Source organism: Chroicocephalus ridibundus, chromosome Z (genome assembly GCF_963924245.1).
Source record: "Chroicocephalus ridibundus chromosome Z, bChrRid1.1, whole genome shotgun sequence".
Taxonomy (NCBI): Eukaryota; Metazoa; Chordata; class Aves; order Charadriiformes; family Laridae; genus Chroicocephalus; species Chroicocephalus ridibundus.
The window spans coordinates 39,991,028-40,007,468 of record NC_086316.1 but is presented as its reverse complement, the minus strand read 5'-3'; the positions used below and the strand labels follow the sequence as shown (position 1 = coordinate 40,007,468).

At 34.6% G+C, this 16,441-nt stretch overlaps 1 protein-coding gene across 4 annotated transcripts in view; it reads right to left on the bottom strand.

Moving 5' to 3' along the window:
* CNTNAP4 (contactin associated protein family member 4) overlaps positions 1-16,441 on the bottom strand; it is a 242,550-nt gene that overhangs the window by 35,870 nt on the left and 190,239 nt on the right. For all 4 annotated transcript variants that reach the window (XR_010069045.1, XM_063319940.1, XM_063319943.1 and 1 more), the window contains exons 12-15: positions 14,722-14,841; positions 10,538-10,735; positions 4,231-4,387; positions 1,005-1,132 (exon numbers count right to left, since the gene is read on the bottom strand). Coding sequence is in view for 3 of the 4 variants with exons in the window: in XM_063319940.1 (XP_063176010.1) it covers positions 1,005-1,132; positions 4,231-4,387; positions 10,538-10,735; positions 14,722-14,841 (603 nt within the window). In the remaining variant the exon portion in view is untranslated. The remainder of the gene's footprint in view (positions 1-1,004; positions 1,133-4,230; positions 4,388-10,537; positions 10,736-14,721; positions 14,842-16,441) is intronic.

The window sequence follows — 16,441 nt, the reverse complement described above, 5'->3', positions numbered from 1 at the left end:
AAAGGCTGAAGAAATTTGAAAAAGAAACACATCATAATGTGAGGAAAATCACATTACAAATGAAAATAGTAATCTGTAATTATTTGAAACAATAATAAAGTTCATTAAAACTCATAGGGTACCATTTGATGTAAATTGATTAAGCTTATTAAATATTTTATTTCCTTACTCAACTTTAGACAAAATCCTGCCCGTTCAGCTCTTCAGTGAAGATCTTTAGGATGATTTATATCTCCTGACTCTTGATTACAAGCAGCAGCAGCTATAGCATTTTGTACAATAGTTTACTATTGAACATAAACAAAATATATTTTTTTTGCCAATAAAGATTGAAATTAATGAAATCAGAAATGTGATCACAAATCTTCAATGAGGTATCAATTTTGCTGCAGTTGTCTCATTATCTTTAAATGATTTCTTCACACATGATCTTTTTCTGGTTACTACATACATACTCAAGATGTACAAGCTTTATGTTTTGAATTACTCTATAACAATCTATATTTTAAGTGCTTATGTGGAGTCTAAATTTTGCTTATAGCTATTGCATGTAGGGGATTAATCTTCTCTAATATAATTTTGTTAGTTGCGTAAATACTCAGAGGAGTTAAAATGCATAAGGTGTGGTGATGTAGGCAAGCATATCTAGTGAAGGGTATATTTCTTCCAAGACATGGTAACCAATTATGAATTCCCATTCATGTAATGCTTTATAACTTAATTCAAATTGCATTAAAACACTGGATTTTGTACTCAAAATATCTGTTTGAGAACTATATTATTTCTTTCTTCACTATTGCTATGTATCATCAAAAAGATATCTTTACTATTCTACTCTGGTTTACACTGGACCATGGCATTTTGTCTTTTTCCTTTCTAAATACTAAAAAAACTGGATGAAATTTTTACAAAAGTATATCTTAGGCTGTTTAGCAAACATCATTAAAAATTTATTGCACTCAAAACCCATTGTTGCTTAGTAAAACTCTGCAGTTGTTACTTACTGTCACCACGGCAAAGCAAAGGGCCCAGTTTGTAACCTGCTTCAGAATTTGGTCTGTTAGTGTCAGTGATCACAATTTCTGTTACTGGTAGATGCTCCTTGTAGGAGAGGAACCCAGTATCATTAGTCCTGAAAAGGTAAAATGAAAGACACAGCTTTCCTAAATGTTTCTGATAAACATTTCATTGTCATTGACACATTTCTAGAGAAAATGAAATAATTAAATTCTGAAAAAAAGTGCTGCATAACTCTATGGGTAATACAAGCAATTGTGAATACAAACATATGCTTTGGTATTGCTATTGTGATCATTTGACAGGACTGAAATAATTTCATGGGAAGTGGCCAGTTTTATGGTTATGCTTGTCTGCATAAGCATGAGAAAACTCTTTTTGACATAAATGGATACTGTCTGCCTAAGCTAATGTATCTGCCAATGTCAGTAACTTTATGTTGCTGAGGCCATGCTGTATCTATAATGGCCTGTCTTTTCACTATAGCATATTAAATGGCTTAGTATAACTTCCAAAAAATACTAATTTTTTTTTTACTTTTTCACTTTAACAAAAGTTTAAAAAAAAAAAAAAAGCAAATACAAAAATACAAAGTTATGTACAGGAAAAGCAGCATATGCTACAAATATGTAAGTCGCAGAAAAAGAAAGATGCAACCTAGCACTCAGAGCATCCAGTATTTGTAATCTTAGACCAAATTCCTTGTTTAAAATCTTTGTTAACTTAGTGTCAGAACTGAATTTCTAAATTTCATAAGCACCAGTTTTGTCCCTAAAATTGCTTCCCCTGAACTCCCAAAAAATAATCAATCAGGATCATTCTGGAAAATTCAATCTGTCCATTCAATCCATTTATAGTTGAATCTTCCCTTTAATGGGTGAACCAAATAGCTCAGAGACAAGAGTACAAACTCAGAGAGGGGAGGCAATCTGGAAATCACACTGCTCAAAGATTGAACATGAGACACACACTTCAGCCAGGAAGCCACATTTCTCTAGGAACGTGATTGGGTTTACCAACACCCTCTCTCAGTACATCAAGCACTGGGAGTGAGACAACAGGAAGAGATGCCATCCTTGTGCTGAATGAAATTAATGGTTTTTTTCCTCCCCTCCCTCCTCCCTTTACTAACATTACCATCTTTACCCTATGTACAGTTTCTTTTCATCTGTCTTGGAGCACAGTGCACACAAATGTACATTTTTTTTTCCAGATTTTTTTTTTTCCCAAGTGAGGAATGCAAAACATTTAAAAGATATGTTAATTTTTAATGCAGTGAAATACTGCAGATTTCTAATTTAGAATTGAAAAAAAACCTCAAAACACTGGAAGTGTTCACTTTAATAATACTGTGCTGCAAATTAAGGAAAACTGTATAGAAGCTAACTTACCCTTTCTGCAAAAAGGATTTGTATTTTTGTAGATCCTTAGGAATGGATTTTTTAAAAAAAAATCTGTTTTTGTTTAGACTTTTAGAGACTTAAAGATTTTGATTAGTCAAACAAGGAGTTTTAGAACTAAATCTGTGTCCAATCTATGAAATAAGATAGATTTCACTATGAAAATAGAATATCAAAATCATATTTTCAAAACCTCACTGTGTTTAAATCTGGTTTTCTGTGCACAGAAAGCATCTCAAATAAGCACAGCTTCTACCTACTTTTTCTGCCCGATGAACAGTATTGAGAAAACTGATTCAAACCAGTAGTCTCTAGGCAACCAAATGTAAGCATACAGTGTAAACATAGCCTCCATGACATTGGAGTTACTTGGATAAATATCCACTTAAAAGGAAAATTAAAATTTCAAAAGTGGATACATACAGAAATATAAACCAGAAGTAATTATATTTTCAGCGTAATAAACTTATCAGCATATGCAATTTACTCAAAGTGATTACAGTGAAGACATGCACATCATCCTCTATCTACTTAATTTACAAGTGTGTTACCATTATAAATTAACCTATGTATGTGAGCATGCATTAAATGAATGACAAAACTGAGCAAGGTATTACATATTCTAGAAACTATTCAAAATCTTGTCTCAAACGCATTTACCTTTTAATACTTATTTTGCTGCTGGGAATCAAAAATTTTTTGTATTTTTGTACAGCAGAGTAATAGAGAAATCCTAGTGTTTTGTGTACTTGTTTAATCTCTTTATTGGAGTGAGCACAGAAGATACCACTCTGATTTTTACAGCAGATGCAAATTCTATTCCTACAGATATTGAAACTTGTGAAGAACTTTCTTTAACTAAGCCTTTCACTGTATCTGCTGAGTTCTCTGGTCATGATGAGAAAGTGAGTATTTTCCAAGCGAATTCACTAGTTGTTCCTTTAAAGGAAGACTGGATATCTAGCTTGAGGATAAAGTAATGCATTGCTTCATTTTGTACACATGAATATGTTCCTAAGTACCTTCCTCACATTTTTCTATTTTCAAAAAACAGATGTTGATACATTTATTAACATTTATTAACATGCATATATTAATGTACTCACTGAGTTGGTTTTATATAAGTTAAATATGCTTTACTAGTTTAAAAGCTTAGAAGCTTCTTCATCAGAAAACTTTAATTTGAAAAGTCCCTATCTGCTTTGTAAAGTCCTGTACCACACTGGAGCTATTGTTGAGAAAGTTGTATCTGATCCTCTTAAGTGAAAAGTCAGGTGATAGCAAGGATGTCCAATTTTAATTATCTAAGTTCTAAATGGCAAAAGAAGGGGGTAAAAAGTCTAAACTTAAAAGTGTAGTTAAAAATTATGCTAAAAATTAACTGAATTTTTTCTGACACCTTTTATTTTAGCTTTAATTACTTTCGGTATTCTTAAACTAATAACAGAAGCTGTACTAAAGACCAGAGCTAATGTCTTAATATATAACATACAATATACCAAAAAACTAGAAAGTATCTGTATATAATTAAACTCTTCTTAGAATTCAGAGTGAAAGAATTAGCATATATATATAAATATATATATGTATGCTGTTATTAGTATAGTATATTAGTATTAGTATATATAACTATATACTTAATTTATATAGTTATAATTTTATGAGAAAATGTGTTCTATATCAAAGAGGCAGGTGACACTTTGGTAATTTAAATTTACAGCTGCCTTGGTGTTCTAAATGTACTAAGGCCTATATATATTCTTCATTTACTTTACTGTAAAAATATTGTGAAAAAGTAATAGTAAAAAGTCACCATTCATCTCTGTCCGCATCGCAGTTGCAGTAATGCTGGGAATCAATGCAGCTTCCCTCTAATCCACAAGTACATTTTTGTACAGCAGGCAAGGAACCCCCCCAGTAAGTCTGTGTTTCATTGGTTCTTCCAATCCACCAGCTCAATGGCATCCCATCTAAAAAGTACATGAGAGACAATCAGTGCCCAGTCTTGTCTCATATTTCTCCCAATTTTTCTCATCCAAACAAGTTTCCAAAAGGTTAAAAAGAAAACAATTACTCCTCAAATCTAAAAACTTTAAACAACAATTGGAAAATTACTACTTTTACCTGATAAGTAATGATTCATTTTAATACTTCATTATCAGCTATTAAATGATTGACACAGGTTTTTTCTTGCATTAGTAGAAAAGAGAACTCGCAGGCCAGAACTCAGCCAGCCAAGATATTAGAATCATTTATCTTAAGTAGCCCATTTATATAATTCATTTTAAAATGGTCCATGAAAAAGGAGATACCACCACCCTAAAAATCAAGGTAGCTTATATTCCCTTCTTATATATCAATTTCAGATCATGGAGCTACCAGTAATAGAATGAGAAGAGTTACAGAAAAGCTATGCAGACATGGTCTCATCCTGCTACCAGGAGTACTATAGAGTACTACTACCCATACCTGTGACAAACATTTAGCATCTGAATAGTGGTGTTAATCAGAAATGCCCAAAGACGGTTGTTAGGTCACAGGCAGCAGACTCAGAATTTATACACTCGGAGACAGCAGAAATCGTGTTAATGGTTCTGCCATAAGCAAGTTCATGTATGTGGTGAGCAGAAATGAGGCTTCCCAGGACTATTACATCTCTGTGTGGTGCATCCAGTCAGCATTGTTTGTAGAAAAACAGTAAAACCAGATGTTTCCTTAATGTTACAGTACTGTATATTGAGCTTAAAGATGCTGCCAAGCAAGAACAGCAACAGAAAATATATTCAAAACAGATAATAACTAAAAGATATGAAGCATAAAGATAAACCATCTCAAATGAGAAGGATGAAGGGTCCACGAAAGTCAAGGCATGAGAAGAAATCAAGTACTGTTAAATTATAGAGTTTCTTATAGATGTGCTTCTTTTTGTTGTTGGAGTTCCAAGTTTTCAGCAGCAGGCCCCCATGAAGAAGCTGGAATTTATCCTAGTCTCAACTTTATTTATAACTGCCACTGCTTATTAAACCTCACTGTTAGATAAGACCTCTGTTGCCCTGACAATCTCTCAGATTGTGAACATACTGACTGCATTCATTACCACACAACTGTCAGCCCAGCAGGCCAAAAACCAGTGTATTTTCTGAAAAAGTCAAACTTGCATAATGCCATCAATGTCCACTATCAGTGTTTGTGTTTGCAGGCCATCACAGGAGGAAGAAAACCTAGAGAAAGTTTATAAATAATTTATCAGACAACACTTTAAAAAGCCTCCAACAACCAAGACTGTAAAAAGCAGAATATTTCTGCTGTTTCAACATTATGCCTTAGCTTTATATTATAGTCATGAATTAATATTCCGTCTTTTGCTGGGGACACTGGGGTATGTTTAAAAGCTGATCTCAGTTATTTGTTCATACAGAAGGGTGAGGAGAGAGTGTTTATTGAAATGGTGCAAGTTCATTGTGATTAGCCCAGCTTGTTATCCCTGCTCAGGCAGAAAGTTTTCTCTAAGCAAAATAAAGATATTAATTGAAACGGCTACAGATTTCTTCATAGTTATCACATAAATGTATTAATAGGTGACTTCTTTAATGATGTCATTTGCAAATACTATCAAGGCTGATTGAATATAGTGTATTCTTAAAATACAGTCAGTTAAGAATTATTATGTGGACTGCATGTTCGAAAAAATATTTCATGTGACCATCATCAAATTTTGTATTTGTCAGGTGTAGCTAGTAGAGATTATAGATAGCAGAAGTGTGAGGGATTACAATGTTCAGGCAATTTGATAATGCACCTATTTGCATTTCAAATTCTGAAATGAAACTAAACAAACATATTTTAGTATAATGTTATTTGAATTTTATTTCAATGTCAGGTATGCTTCAGTTGTTAGCTATGAGTGATTGACTGGTTTTTATTTTTGTTTTGTAATTCTGACCATAAAATCATTCAAAGAAATATCCATAAAAATCAGCAAAATATCAAAAAAAGGTAAAGGTGATTTTAAACAGGAAAACTTGGTGAAGACTATCTTCAGATGCCGAATAAATGAAATAACAACTAAGCAAGTCCAAAATTTCAAATTACGTCACTTTAACTTCCTAAACTTCCCTCAAAATTTTAAAGCATTTGTATTTCAAAGACAATTCTTATTTCACACTCTGAGCTCTTCTAAAGGGGCTGAGCATCCTATATAATTTAACTATAATTCACACTTATAATTGCAACTTCCTGACAAAAATTTCTAACAAAACTTCTAAAGTTTATGGTACTATGTCAAAATGAGACACTAAAAGTTAGAATGCATACTTGCTGGAGCAAGCTGGAAATTATGTATTTCATATAAAAATAGGTGAGAAATATATTTCCGAAGCTCTCAAAACCATAGAACTATATTTTTTGGTAATAGTTTTAAATCTGAATTTACTACTCTTCAGAGAGAACAAGTAATATGTTCTGTTTTCTCTCCATAGTTTTCAATGGAAAGATATATCCTGAAGAAAAAAGACATGAAAACAAGAGAGGATCCCTAATTCCTCTTCTTTTTCCCAGCTCCCTGATATCCAAGAGATAACAGAAAGAAGTATTTAATGGGGTGGCTTGACCTTAACATTTTCAAAAGATACTAGAATTCTCCATTTCCATGGTATCAGGAAGTTCTAAATTTATATTTGTAGAAAGAAAAAGATGATAAATTGGAAGATATTTGAAAGCCCAGGGCTTACATTTTGTTGTTTTCAAAGACTAAAAATATTTACCAGACCGAACATATTTTAGTATATATTCAGAATACATTGACTGTTTTCAGTTTAGGTGCATCCCAATTTTAACTAGGGCTTATCTATGCATTGCCACTTTTATTTAACAGTAGATGGCTTGACTGCTTCTAAGACTGTACAGATGTATTTGAGAAAGCAGTACTGACATGGCTAATTCTCTAAGTAGCTCCGCATTACAGTGCTGTGCTGAGCTAGATATCTGGTCTACACAATTTCAAGGTGATTCATTCAGGCCTTCTATAGCTACAGACACTACAGCGATCACTATGTAAATCTGACCTTAATCTTTGACCACTTATCAAACATGTTGGATGGCTATATGTACCAAGATTTTGCAAGGAGTGGCTGATACTCCAGAGGGCCATGCTGCTATCCAGAAGAACTTTGACAGGCTGCAGATAATGGGCTGATGGGAACCTCATAAAGTTCAACAGGGGGAATTGCTAAGACCTGAACCTGCGGAAGAACAGGCAGCAATATATGCTGTGGGCCACTGAGCTGGAAAGCAGTTTGGTAGAAGTGGGTCTAGGGGTCCTGGTGGGGACACAAGGTTAAACATGAGCCAGCAATGTGCCCTTGCTGCAATGAAGACTACTGTTATGCTGGGTTGCATTAGGAGATTGAGGTGTTGCCAGCAGGTTGAGGGAGGTGATCCTTCCCCTCCATTCAGCACACATGAGGCTACACCCGGAAAATTGTGTCCAGTTCTGGGCTCCCATTAAAAAAGAAAGATAGAAATACTGGAGAGAGTCAAAAGTAAGGCCACAGATATGATTAAGGGACTGAAGCATCTCTCCAGTTAGGAAAGGCTGGGAGAGCAGGAACTGTTAAGTTTGGAAACAGAAAGTTGAGGGGGGGGTCTTCCCAGTGTATATAATTACCTGAAGGAAGGGCGTAAAGACAACTGAGGCAGACTCTTTCCAGTGGTGCCCAGTGACAGGCCAAGAGGCAGTGGGTACAAACTGCCCAAAAACATGGGATGTTCTTCCTGAACATCAGGAAACTCTTTTTTATTGTAAGGGTGACTAAGCACTGGTACAGGCTGCCCAGAGAGATTTTGGAGTCTCCATCTTTGGAGTTGTTCAAAAGCTGTCTGGACATGGTCCTGGGCAACCAACTCTAGATGGCCCTGCTTGAGCAAGGATGTTAGACCAGATGACCTCTAGAAATCCCTTCCAACATCAACCACTCATGATTTGTGATTCTAAGACTGCAAACTCATACTGTTTACTGCCAATAGAGTTCAGATGCTGAAAACATCTGTTTCAGTGGATATTCTATGTGCACTGATCACTGAGTCCCCTGAAAAAAGTACCAACACATACATTTAAAAAAAACAAACCACTTTTTCCTTCTCCTTGTAGGTGACACCTAGCCCTTCAAAAGCACAGAGCAACCTGTATCTACAAAGTGGCATCTGCTTCTTCACCCAGGAGCTGTATCTGGTTTTACTGTTATATGACTGAATGTAGGGATCCGTCCTTATTAAGTCATCCACAATGGTCGCTACCCTTGAATCAAAAAAGGGCAGGTCTAAATCCTGTAATGTAGAAATTTGAATTTTATTTTAAGGAAGTGATTAAAATTAGAATGCTAGAAAACGTAAGGTGAAGTTAATACACCCTGTTAACAGTTACAAAAATGTGGCTCTGGCTGCTTTCAAACAGAGGAGGAAACACAAACCCTAAATGTCTTTAGTAAGTGTTGTTATTTCATCCCTATATCACAAAAGTCAGCGTTGCCTTTTTCAAGTGGCCTCAATGCAGAAGCCAAGACTGACCACCACTAGGTCCTAGCTTTCTCTTAACTCAGAAGTCTCTCTTTTAGAACAGACTAAAGCCCACTCTTCAGAGAAATGGTAGGTTGCATTTGGTACAGTCTGTGGTAGTGTTTAAAGAAAGAATGATTTTAGAAAATCTGTAGAACTGTCAAATAACTTTCCCGTGCCTATTTACTCCTACCATTGAAAACTGTAAATTTTAGGTGGCTTAGCATAATTGATCTCTCATCTTTCTAGAAAAACTTGCATTCCTGTGCAACATCTTTGGACCACAAAAAAAAAAAAAAAAAAAAAAAAAAAGTGAGTCCTGCTTGCCTAGGTCTTTCCCGCTCTTCTCTGACCTAAATTTTGTCGTGGTTTCCAGATTGATCACTCAGTTGTAACTGGTGAGTTGAGAAGGTGGGGTTTTGTGGTTTTTTTTTTTTTTTGGTTTTCACTTAGTTTATGTGACAGTTAACAGTCAAAAGAAATGAAATACCTACAGAGCAAAATCTTGAAACCCTCTGCTTGGTGTAAACCAGGCTTTTGAACACCAAACATAACTCTAATTTGGTGTCCATAGGTAAAAGGGAAGATCAGTGGGACGTGTTAAGCAGTAGGCTCATCTTTAATGCTGTGGGGATGTTTTCAAGCAGATATTCTGCCATGAGTGAATTCTAGTTTAAGAAGTCCAGCCATGTCCATGACATAATTAAGAAGAAAGAATACGTAAGGAAAAAGTTTAGAGGCAGAAGCAGAAACTGTTGCACTCAGAGGCCTGCTCCCTGCTTAATATGAAAGAATGCCAAGAAATCAGTTTGAACAGTTTAAGAATTTCTGGTAGATAAATCAAACAATTTCTCTTAGTTTTTCAAAATATAGTGAACAATGAGATTTTTACGTCCAGATTATTTGTAGTACTTAGAATGGATTTTCTTGGTAAAGTTTGTTGGCAGCCCTGTGTCAGTAAGAGCTAAGATTTAAGTAGACTACATATCTTAATTTTTCTTTAAGTACATCAGATGATGTCCATTTTTCTTTTCAAAAAATATATGTTTTCCAATAATCCGCATTTTAACTATTGCTTCTTTTTAGTGAATGATTATATTGGACATTGGAAATTTAATGTTATCAATGTTTTTTGTCAAGCACTCACAATATGCTCATTAAGTGTTCAAAAACATTCAGTGATAAACCTCTGCTGATATCTATGCATTAATTTCTCTTTTTTAAGGAGATATTTTCCCAGTAATTCCTTCATTAAGATTTAAAAATCCCTGGAAGGCAGAAAAGCAGGAGCTCTGTTAATAATAATATCTGTTAATTTAAAAGATTTATGAGAGAAATTAACTTTAAGAACACTTAATTCTGTGAATGAAGATCATTATAAACTGACACTTGTGTTTTTCTAGTTCAAATATCTCTTGGCAACTTACAGGAATCTGAGTACTAGATATTTGAAGTATTTCAAACTCCATAGAAGCAAAATGCCATAACCTTGGTAGAAACAGATACCTTTAGTAGCCAGTAAAATAAAATGCACTATGCAACATAATAAGATTGTCTGCTTTACTTACCTTGCTTATCTAAAAGCCTTGACTTTTTGCAGTGGTAAGCAAGCTCCTGTTCACAGTGCTCTGCACGGTTAATTGTAGCCTGAAGCTGGTCTAGGCTAGCAGAGTACTTGAAAAACACAGTGTGTGGGTTCTCTCGATTAGCACTTTTGACTCTGGTTAGGTTGGTGTTGTTATGCTGTATAATTGTCCATGTTGTATCTTTCAAAACACATGTGAAAAGTAATAAAGAATAAGAAGCAGTTGCATAAGTTGGTAACGGAAAGAGAACGTACAAGGAAATCAACCAAACTTTTAGGTGACTTCTTTGATCACAAAAAGTGCTTTTGGGCATGTTTGATACAGAGACATAAATCACTAAGCAAAAATGAAAACAATTAATCATTGTTTCTATTTATAATTAGATTATTATACCATGAGTGTAGCAGGTATTCAGCTTGCTCTGATTGTTGAATAAGGAAATAGTAAGTGACAAAACCCAAATAATTGTCTCTGAAATAAGATATAATTTACTTGGGAAATTGAAATGAAAGTATAGAAAGAAATAAAACTTATTATTTTTACTTTTCCCAGCTTTTTTTCTTTTTTATAAAATAACATTACATTCTATCCTAGATTCTAGCTACATTACATATATCACTATAATTTGAACTAATTTATTCTATGTGAGTAAGTGGCCTATGGCCTTTTTCTATTACAAAGAAGCAAAAGTAGCTTGCAAATACTGTATTTACTATAAAAATCAGATTACATGATGGTGAGTTATTCTAGCCATCTAAAGTCAAATTGTAGTCATTATTTGAAGTACTATTCAAAACCCGTATTTAGCGAAGGACTAAGAATCTCAGCTTTCAAAGTTCAATAGAAAGTTGCTTCCAAACACCTGACATAATATTAATTTATGGTAACCATTATGGTATGCCCACTTGACTCAGTACTGTAACATGATGAAGTACTAGTTCAGAACTGAGAGCTGCGTTTCCATAAAAAACACATACTACTCTCTAGTTGACTTTTATCTCAGATACGGCTGAGTAAGGCTGCTGCGTACTTCATTGCATTGCGTAGACAGGCCTTATGATTCATGTAAACTGGGGACATGCAAAATATTGCCAAAATATTTATTCCAGAAGCAATTGGACTGTGTCTGAAAGATTTTTTTTTCAGTGAATCACTAGTAGGTATTCAGTACTCCAAACATAATTTCTAGAAAAATATGTTCCAAAATAATGCTCTCGTAACAAAAGAGCAGAAATGACTTGCATGTAAATATACATACAATTCAAATGGTTAAATAATAAACAATATATTGTACGTTTATAAAAGGTATGTGCTAAGACGTGTAGTCTTGTGTGAGACAGACTTCCTCCAACTTGGAGCCATGTTGCTTACACTAAGCAACACAGCAGTTCAATAGCTTTCCAGCCAGTTACACTGATATTTCACTAATATTCTTTCATTGAAAGTCTTCTTTTAACTTCCTACAGCAATTGTGGAAAGCATTTTTAATTCTAAAAAGTACAATGCAAAACTACACAGATCAAGAACTAAAACTGATGTTACAATGCTTACATGAAGGCATTGCTTAAAAGCTACCAAAGGCCATAGGCTAAGTATGACATATTTTGAGATTAGAGAAATAATTGTCCTGTACATTGAGACACAGGAAGGGTGCAACTGGCTGGCAACATAGCACAGGAACGCATTGGTCACTCTGTCCTATAGTTTGAGTACAAGGAAATCTAACATCACACACTCTGATTGGGAGTAGAGATTAGTCCCTCCATGTTCTTCAAAATATAAATTGTCCTGTTATTGGTGGCTGATTAAGGCTCATGTGATTCTGCTGTTTTGTACTTTTGCCAAGCCCCCTCACCTATGAATACAGAAGTACTAAACTTATTCCGTTTCAGCTTCTGCTTGTAAAGCCTGTAACAGTGTGACCGCCATGACTAAAATTCGCTACAAGGTAGGGGTGAGCAGGCTCCCAGTTAAAGCTGGTCTGGCTCAGTCAGGTCACGTTTAGATTCATGTTCACTTTATTCTTGTATTGCAATGGCCAATGTAACTTGGGTAGATACGAGAAATATTATTTTTTCTAACTTATAATATTGATGATAATATTTCTGAAGTTCTAATAATAGTATTGCTGAGTATTTAACAGAGCTGTATTTTTATTTCATTAGCTTCCTACAGGCCACACATGGCTGATGTTATAAGATATTAGTAGAGAGGAAAGAACTCATGGTCACTTACAGGACAAGTATTCATCAGAAAACCTAAAGTAAAAAAATATATTAAAAGGAGTCTATGCAAATTTTCTATCATTGTTTAGCAATTTTTTGTCAAATAATAAAAGTAAAAAAAGATGGCTTGAAATATAGCAAACTTAGATTTCTTTTTGTATGTGCACATACACACAGGCACAAATACATCTAAAGGCTATGCTGAACATAAAAATTAAGACAAAGGTCGGCTATCAGACTCACTGTGACACTCCCAAATTTACAAAGAAAAAGAAAAGCAGGTCACTGCAAAGTTTGGTCATCTTAACTGGCAGCACGGACTGTAGGCTTTTCATTCTGAAACTGATGTCCAAGAATAAAACCAGGGAAAGGCACCTCCCTCCCAGCTGCCTGACAAGAGATCCCCATGAATGTCAAAGACAAGGCAGTGCTGTGAAAAATGCAGGCATCTGCCTTCCCTGCCTCTGGTGGGAACAGGGAATACCAGTCATGAGGAAATTGGGAACAACACAAATACAGAAGATTCATCCTGTCAGGTTGCATCTTGAGACAAAGAACTGATCAATATGGTTTGCTTAGTGTGGTGAGCAAGAGGTGACTGAGGAAAACAGTAACAGCTGTTCATGGAAACACAAGGATAAATCAGACAGTACACTGTACCTTGGAGGGTTATATCCACTTTAAAAAATTGTCATCTTTCTGCCATGATTCTTTGGTCTCTTTTAATCTAATAGGACACTAGGATATTTCTTTTTAAGGGCCTATGCCAACCTGACTTTTGCCCACTGTGAGCTAGCACAGTTCACTGTAGAAGTCAAAATCAGGAGCTGTTATGGTGAGACTAGTTAAATTGCACAGACTAATTGAGATGATGAGAATTCTATCATTTCAGTACGTATAATAAGTATTCTTTAGATCACTGTGAAAATCAACAAATGCCACTGGCAGACGGAGTCCTGGCAGTTTCTCAAGAAATAGACGTGCCCACTAATTGTTTACAAATCAACATAAAGAGCTTGTGATAAGGTTTCTAAGTCAAGTTGTCAACACTTAAAACATACGTAAACCAAATTAAACTATAACTTTTTCATATAGTTTTTCAGACAGTTATAACTGTGTAAAAATATATTCTTGTCACACAAAAGAACAGTGTTTCCATCATTTTGTCTAGAAAATAATTCAAATAAATAGAAGATGAGTACAAAGAAGAGGAAACAGCCACAAATAAAACAATACTAATTTTCAAAAAGCCATTTAAATGTAAGCTTCATTGAAAGATCAGGTACCAATACACATACACAGAGAGCATCAACTCATTAGTTAAAAACCATACTAACGACAAATTTTGATATTTAAAACTTTGCAGTGATATAACAGATTCAAAGAACTGTGTGCAGAAGAGGAGGCAGGGCGTCTGAAAATGAGGCTGTGAGAGTCCCACTGGTTGCATTTGCATTCTCCAAAATACCTACTTGCAGCTTGAAAAATGAAGCTTAATGTCTATATTCCTCACAACAAAGTCCAGTTCTGAATTGCAGTTTTTCAGAAGGCTACGGGGGAAAAATCAGTAATTTTCTCATAAAACATAACTTATTTCTCATTTCCTTGAACTTCCTCAAGGGGTTGTAACTTAAATGAAAACAAATCGGCTCCCCAAAAATGAACTACTATGACCTTGTCTCCATAAGGAACACAAGTCCCATTAACGCAAAGCACAACAGGAATGCAGTGTTAGCTTCACAGCCTGAATCCTGTTGTTATTCTAATTTCTCTGGCTAATTCTTTGCCCAATGTTCTGAGCTAAGGAGTCACCTTCATTTTGTTGTGCATGTATACAATAAACTTACAAGCTACAGAGACTTCTTACTTGATAACTCATGTTCCAATATAATGAGCACACATACAGACACACCTGTGAGTTAAGGAAGTTTATCACCTCACCTGTCATATTACAGTATACAAGAAATGGTCTCAAGGGGCCACTTCCATCTGAATCAATATTGTAAAAGCCTGAAGCGTTTCCTCTGTGCTTATAGGCTTCACATGATTGCTCATAGATGGCTGTAAAAGAACACATTCTGTCAATCACAAATGTTATGGTACAATTTCACATTTTTTTAATTCAGGGAATTAAAAATAAAAGTGTGTGGAGCCTGTCAATGGGGAAAAGAAGTTGTCTGTGTTCCCTGTGAAAGAATAAAGAAGAAATCACATAATCAAAACTATACTTTCATTTGAATTTGTAAAGGGCATTTGGGTTTATTTATTGGGGAGATCATGAGGGGAATTTTCAAGCTTTTTCTTCCATATTTCAAGCTGGAAACTTGAGGGAGGAAGCCATGAAATGGTTGTAAAAACTGCCAAGTAATGGGAATGACAGATTTTGAAGAAATAGACATTGAAACCTCAACAAAATCAGATTTTTGTTGTTGTTGTTATTATTACATACAACAGAAGGTAAGCAGTGTCTCTAGGTGTTCTGATTGTCTCCTGGCAATTTTTGGCTTTCACACTTCTTATTTTCTTCCCTTTTTATAGAAGGACAAATGACTTGTCAGACACTGCACTAAAATAACTAAATAATCAAAGACAAAATGACAGCTCCTCGGTCCCATGTCAAGTGTCCTTTATATCAGTCAAGGCCTAAAGAAAAGGCTGTGATGATTTCTTTAAGATTAAAAACCTAAGAAAAGGCACTTATGAGTCCACCTCTGTACTTAAACAGACAGGAACCACACTAGCCTCACTTCTCCTTTAACCATTATATTGCTATCAAGCAGTCATACTCTTCTGGTCTTTCTTTTCAACATTAGGCAGTGTGCTTGATCAGTTATTATCAAAACTTGAAAACACTCCACCAAAAAGAAAGAGTTGTTAGATTCAGAAGAATAATAGTTATGAGTGCTATACAAATAAAAACATAACTCCATAATAATTATTAACAGTCTAGAAGATATTGTTCTATATAAATTCAGTTCATTTAATTTTTTTAAAAAGCTATAAAGTACTACTACAGTAATCCAAAAGAGGTGCTTTTTAAAAAAATAGAAGCTAGTTTTTGGAAGAGTGTGACCTCTATATTTTTTGCCTGATGATTACAGACACTATATGGCTACAGCTATCAAAAAGATAAACAATTCATTCAGATTTCTTACTCTACAGAACATTCAGAATGCACAATTTATGTAATTTTCAAATGGAATTTTCAAATGCAGTAAATAGTCTTAGTTAAATTTAACCGTGACAGAAGAGATTTGATTATTCATTAACTGTTATATGAACATGGTAGTTTGCACACTAATATTTTGATATCAGTAACTTATTTCTAGGCTTATAACAAAAAAGAATCTTTCTTTGAGAATACAAGGGGCATTTTTTTCTTTTGAAATTACGCAGAAGTGTGATAACATGACCAAAAATTATCCTAGGTTCTTGATTTGAAATCGTTATTAAAATCACTAAAATCAACTACTAAGAGTCTTCCATTTTATGTCCACAGATACAGCATTTTATTAATCACAAACAAACAGCCCAGAAGGCTTTTATATGTGTTTTTGACAATGAATAAGAATTCAATATCTATCTTATTATTACATTTCTCATGGACTCCTAATAATTAGGAAATCATGGCCTCCATCTGTCCTCATAGACATCATCAGTT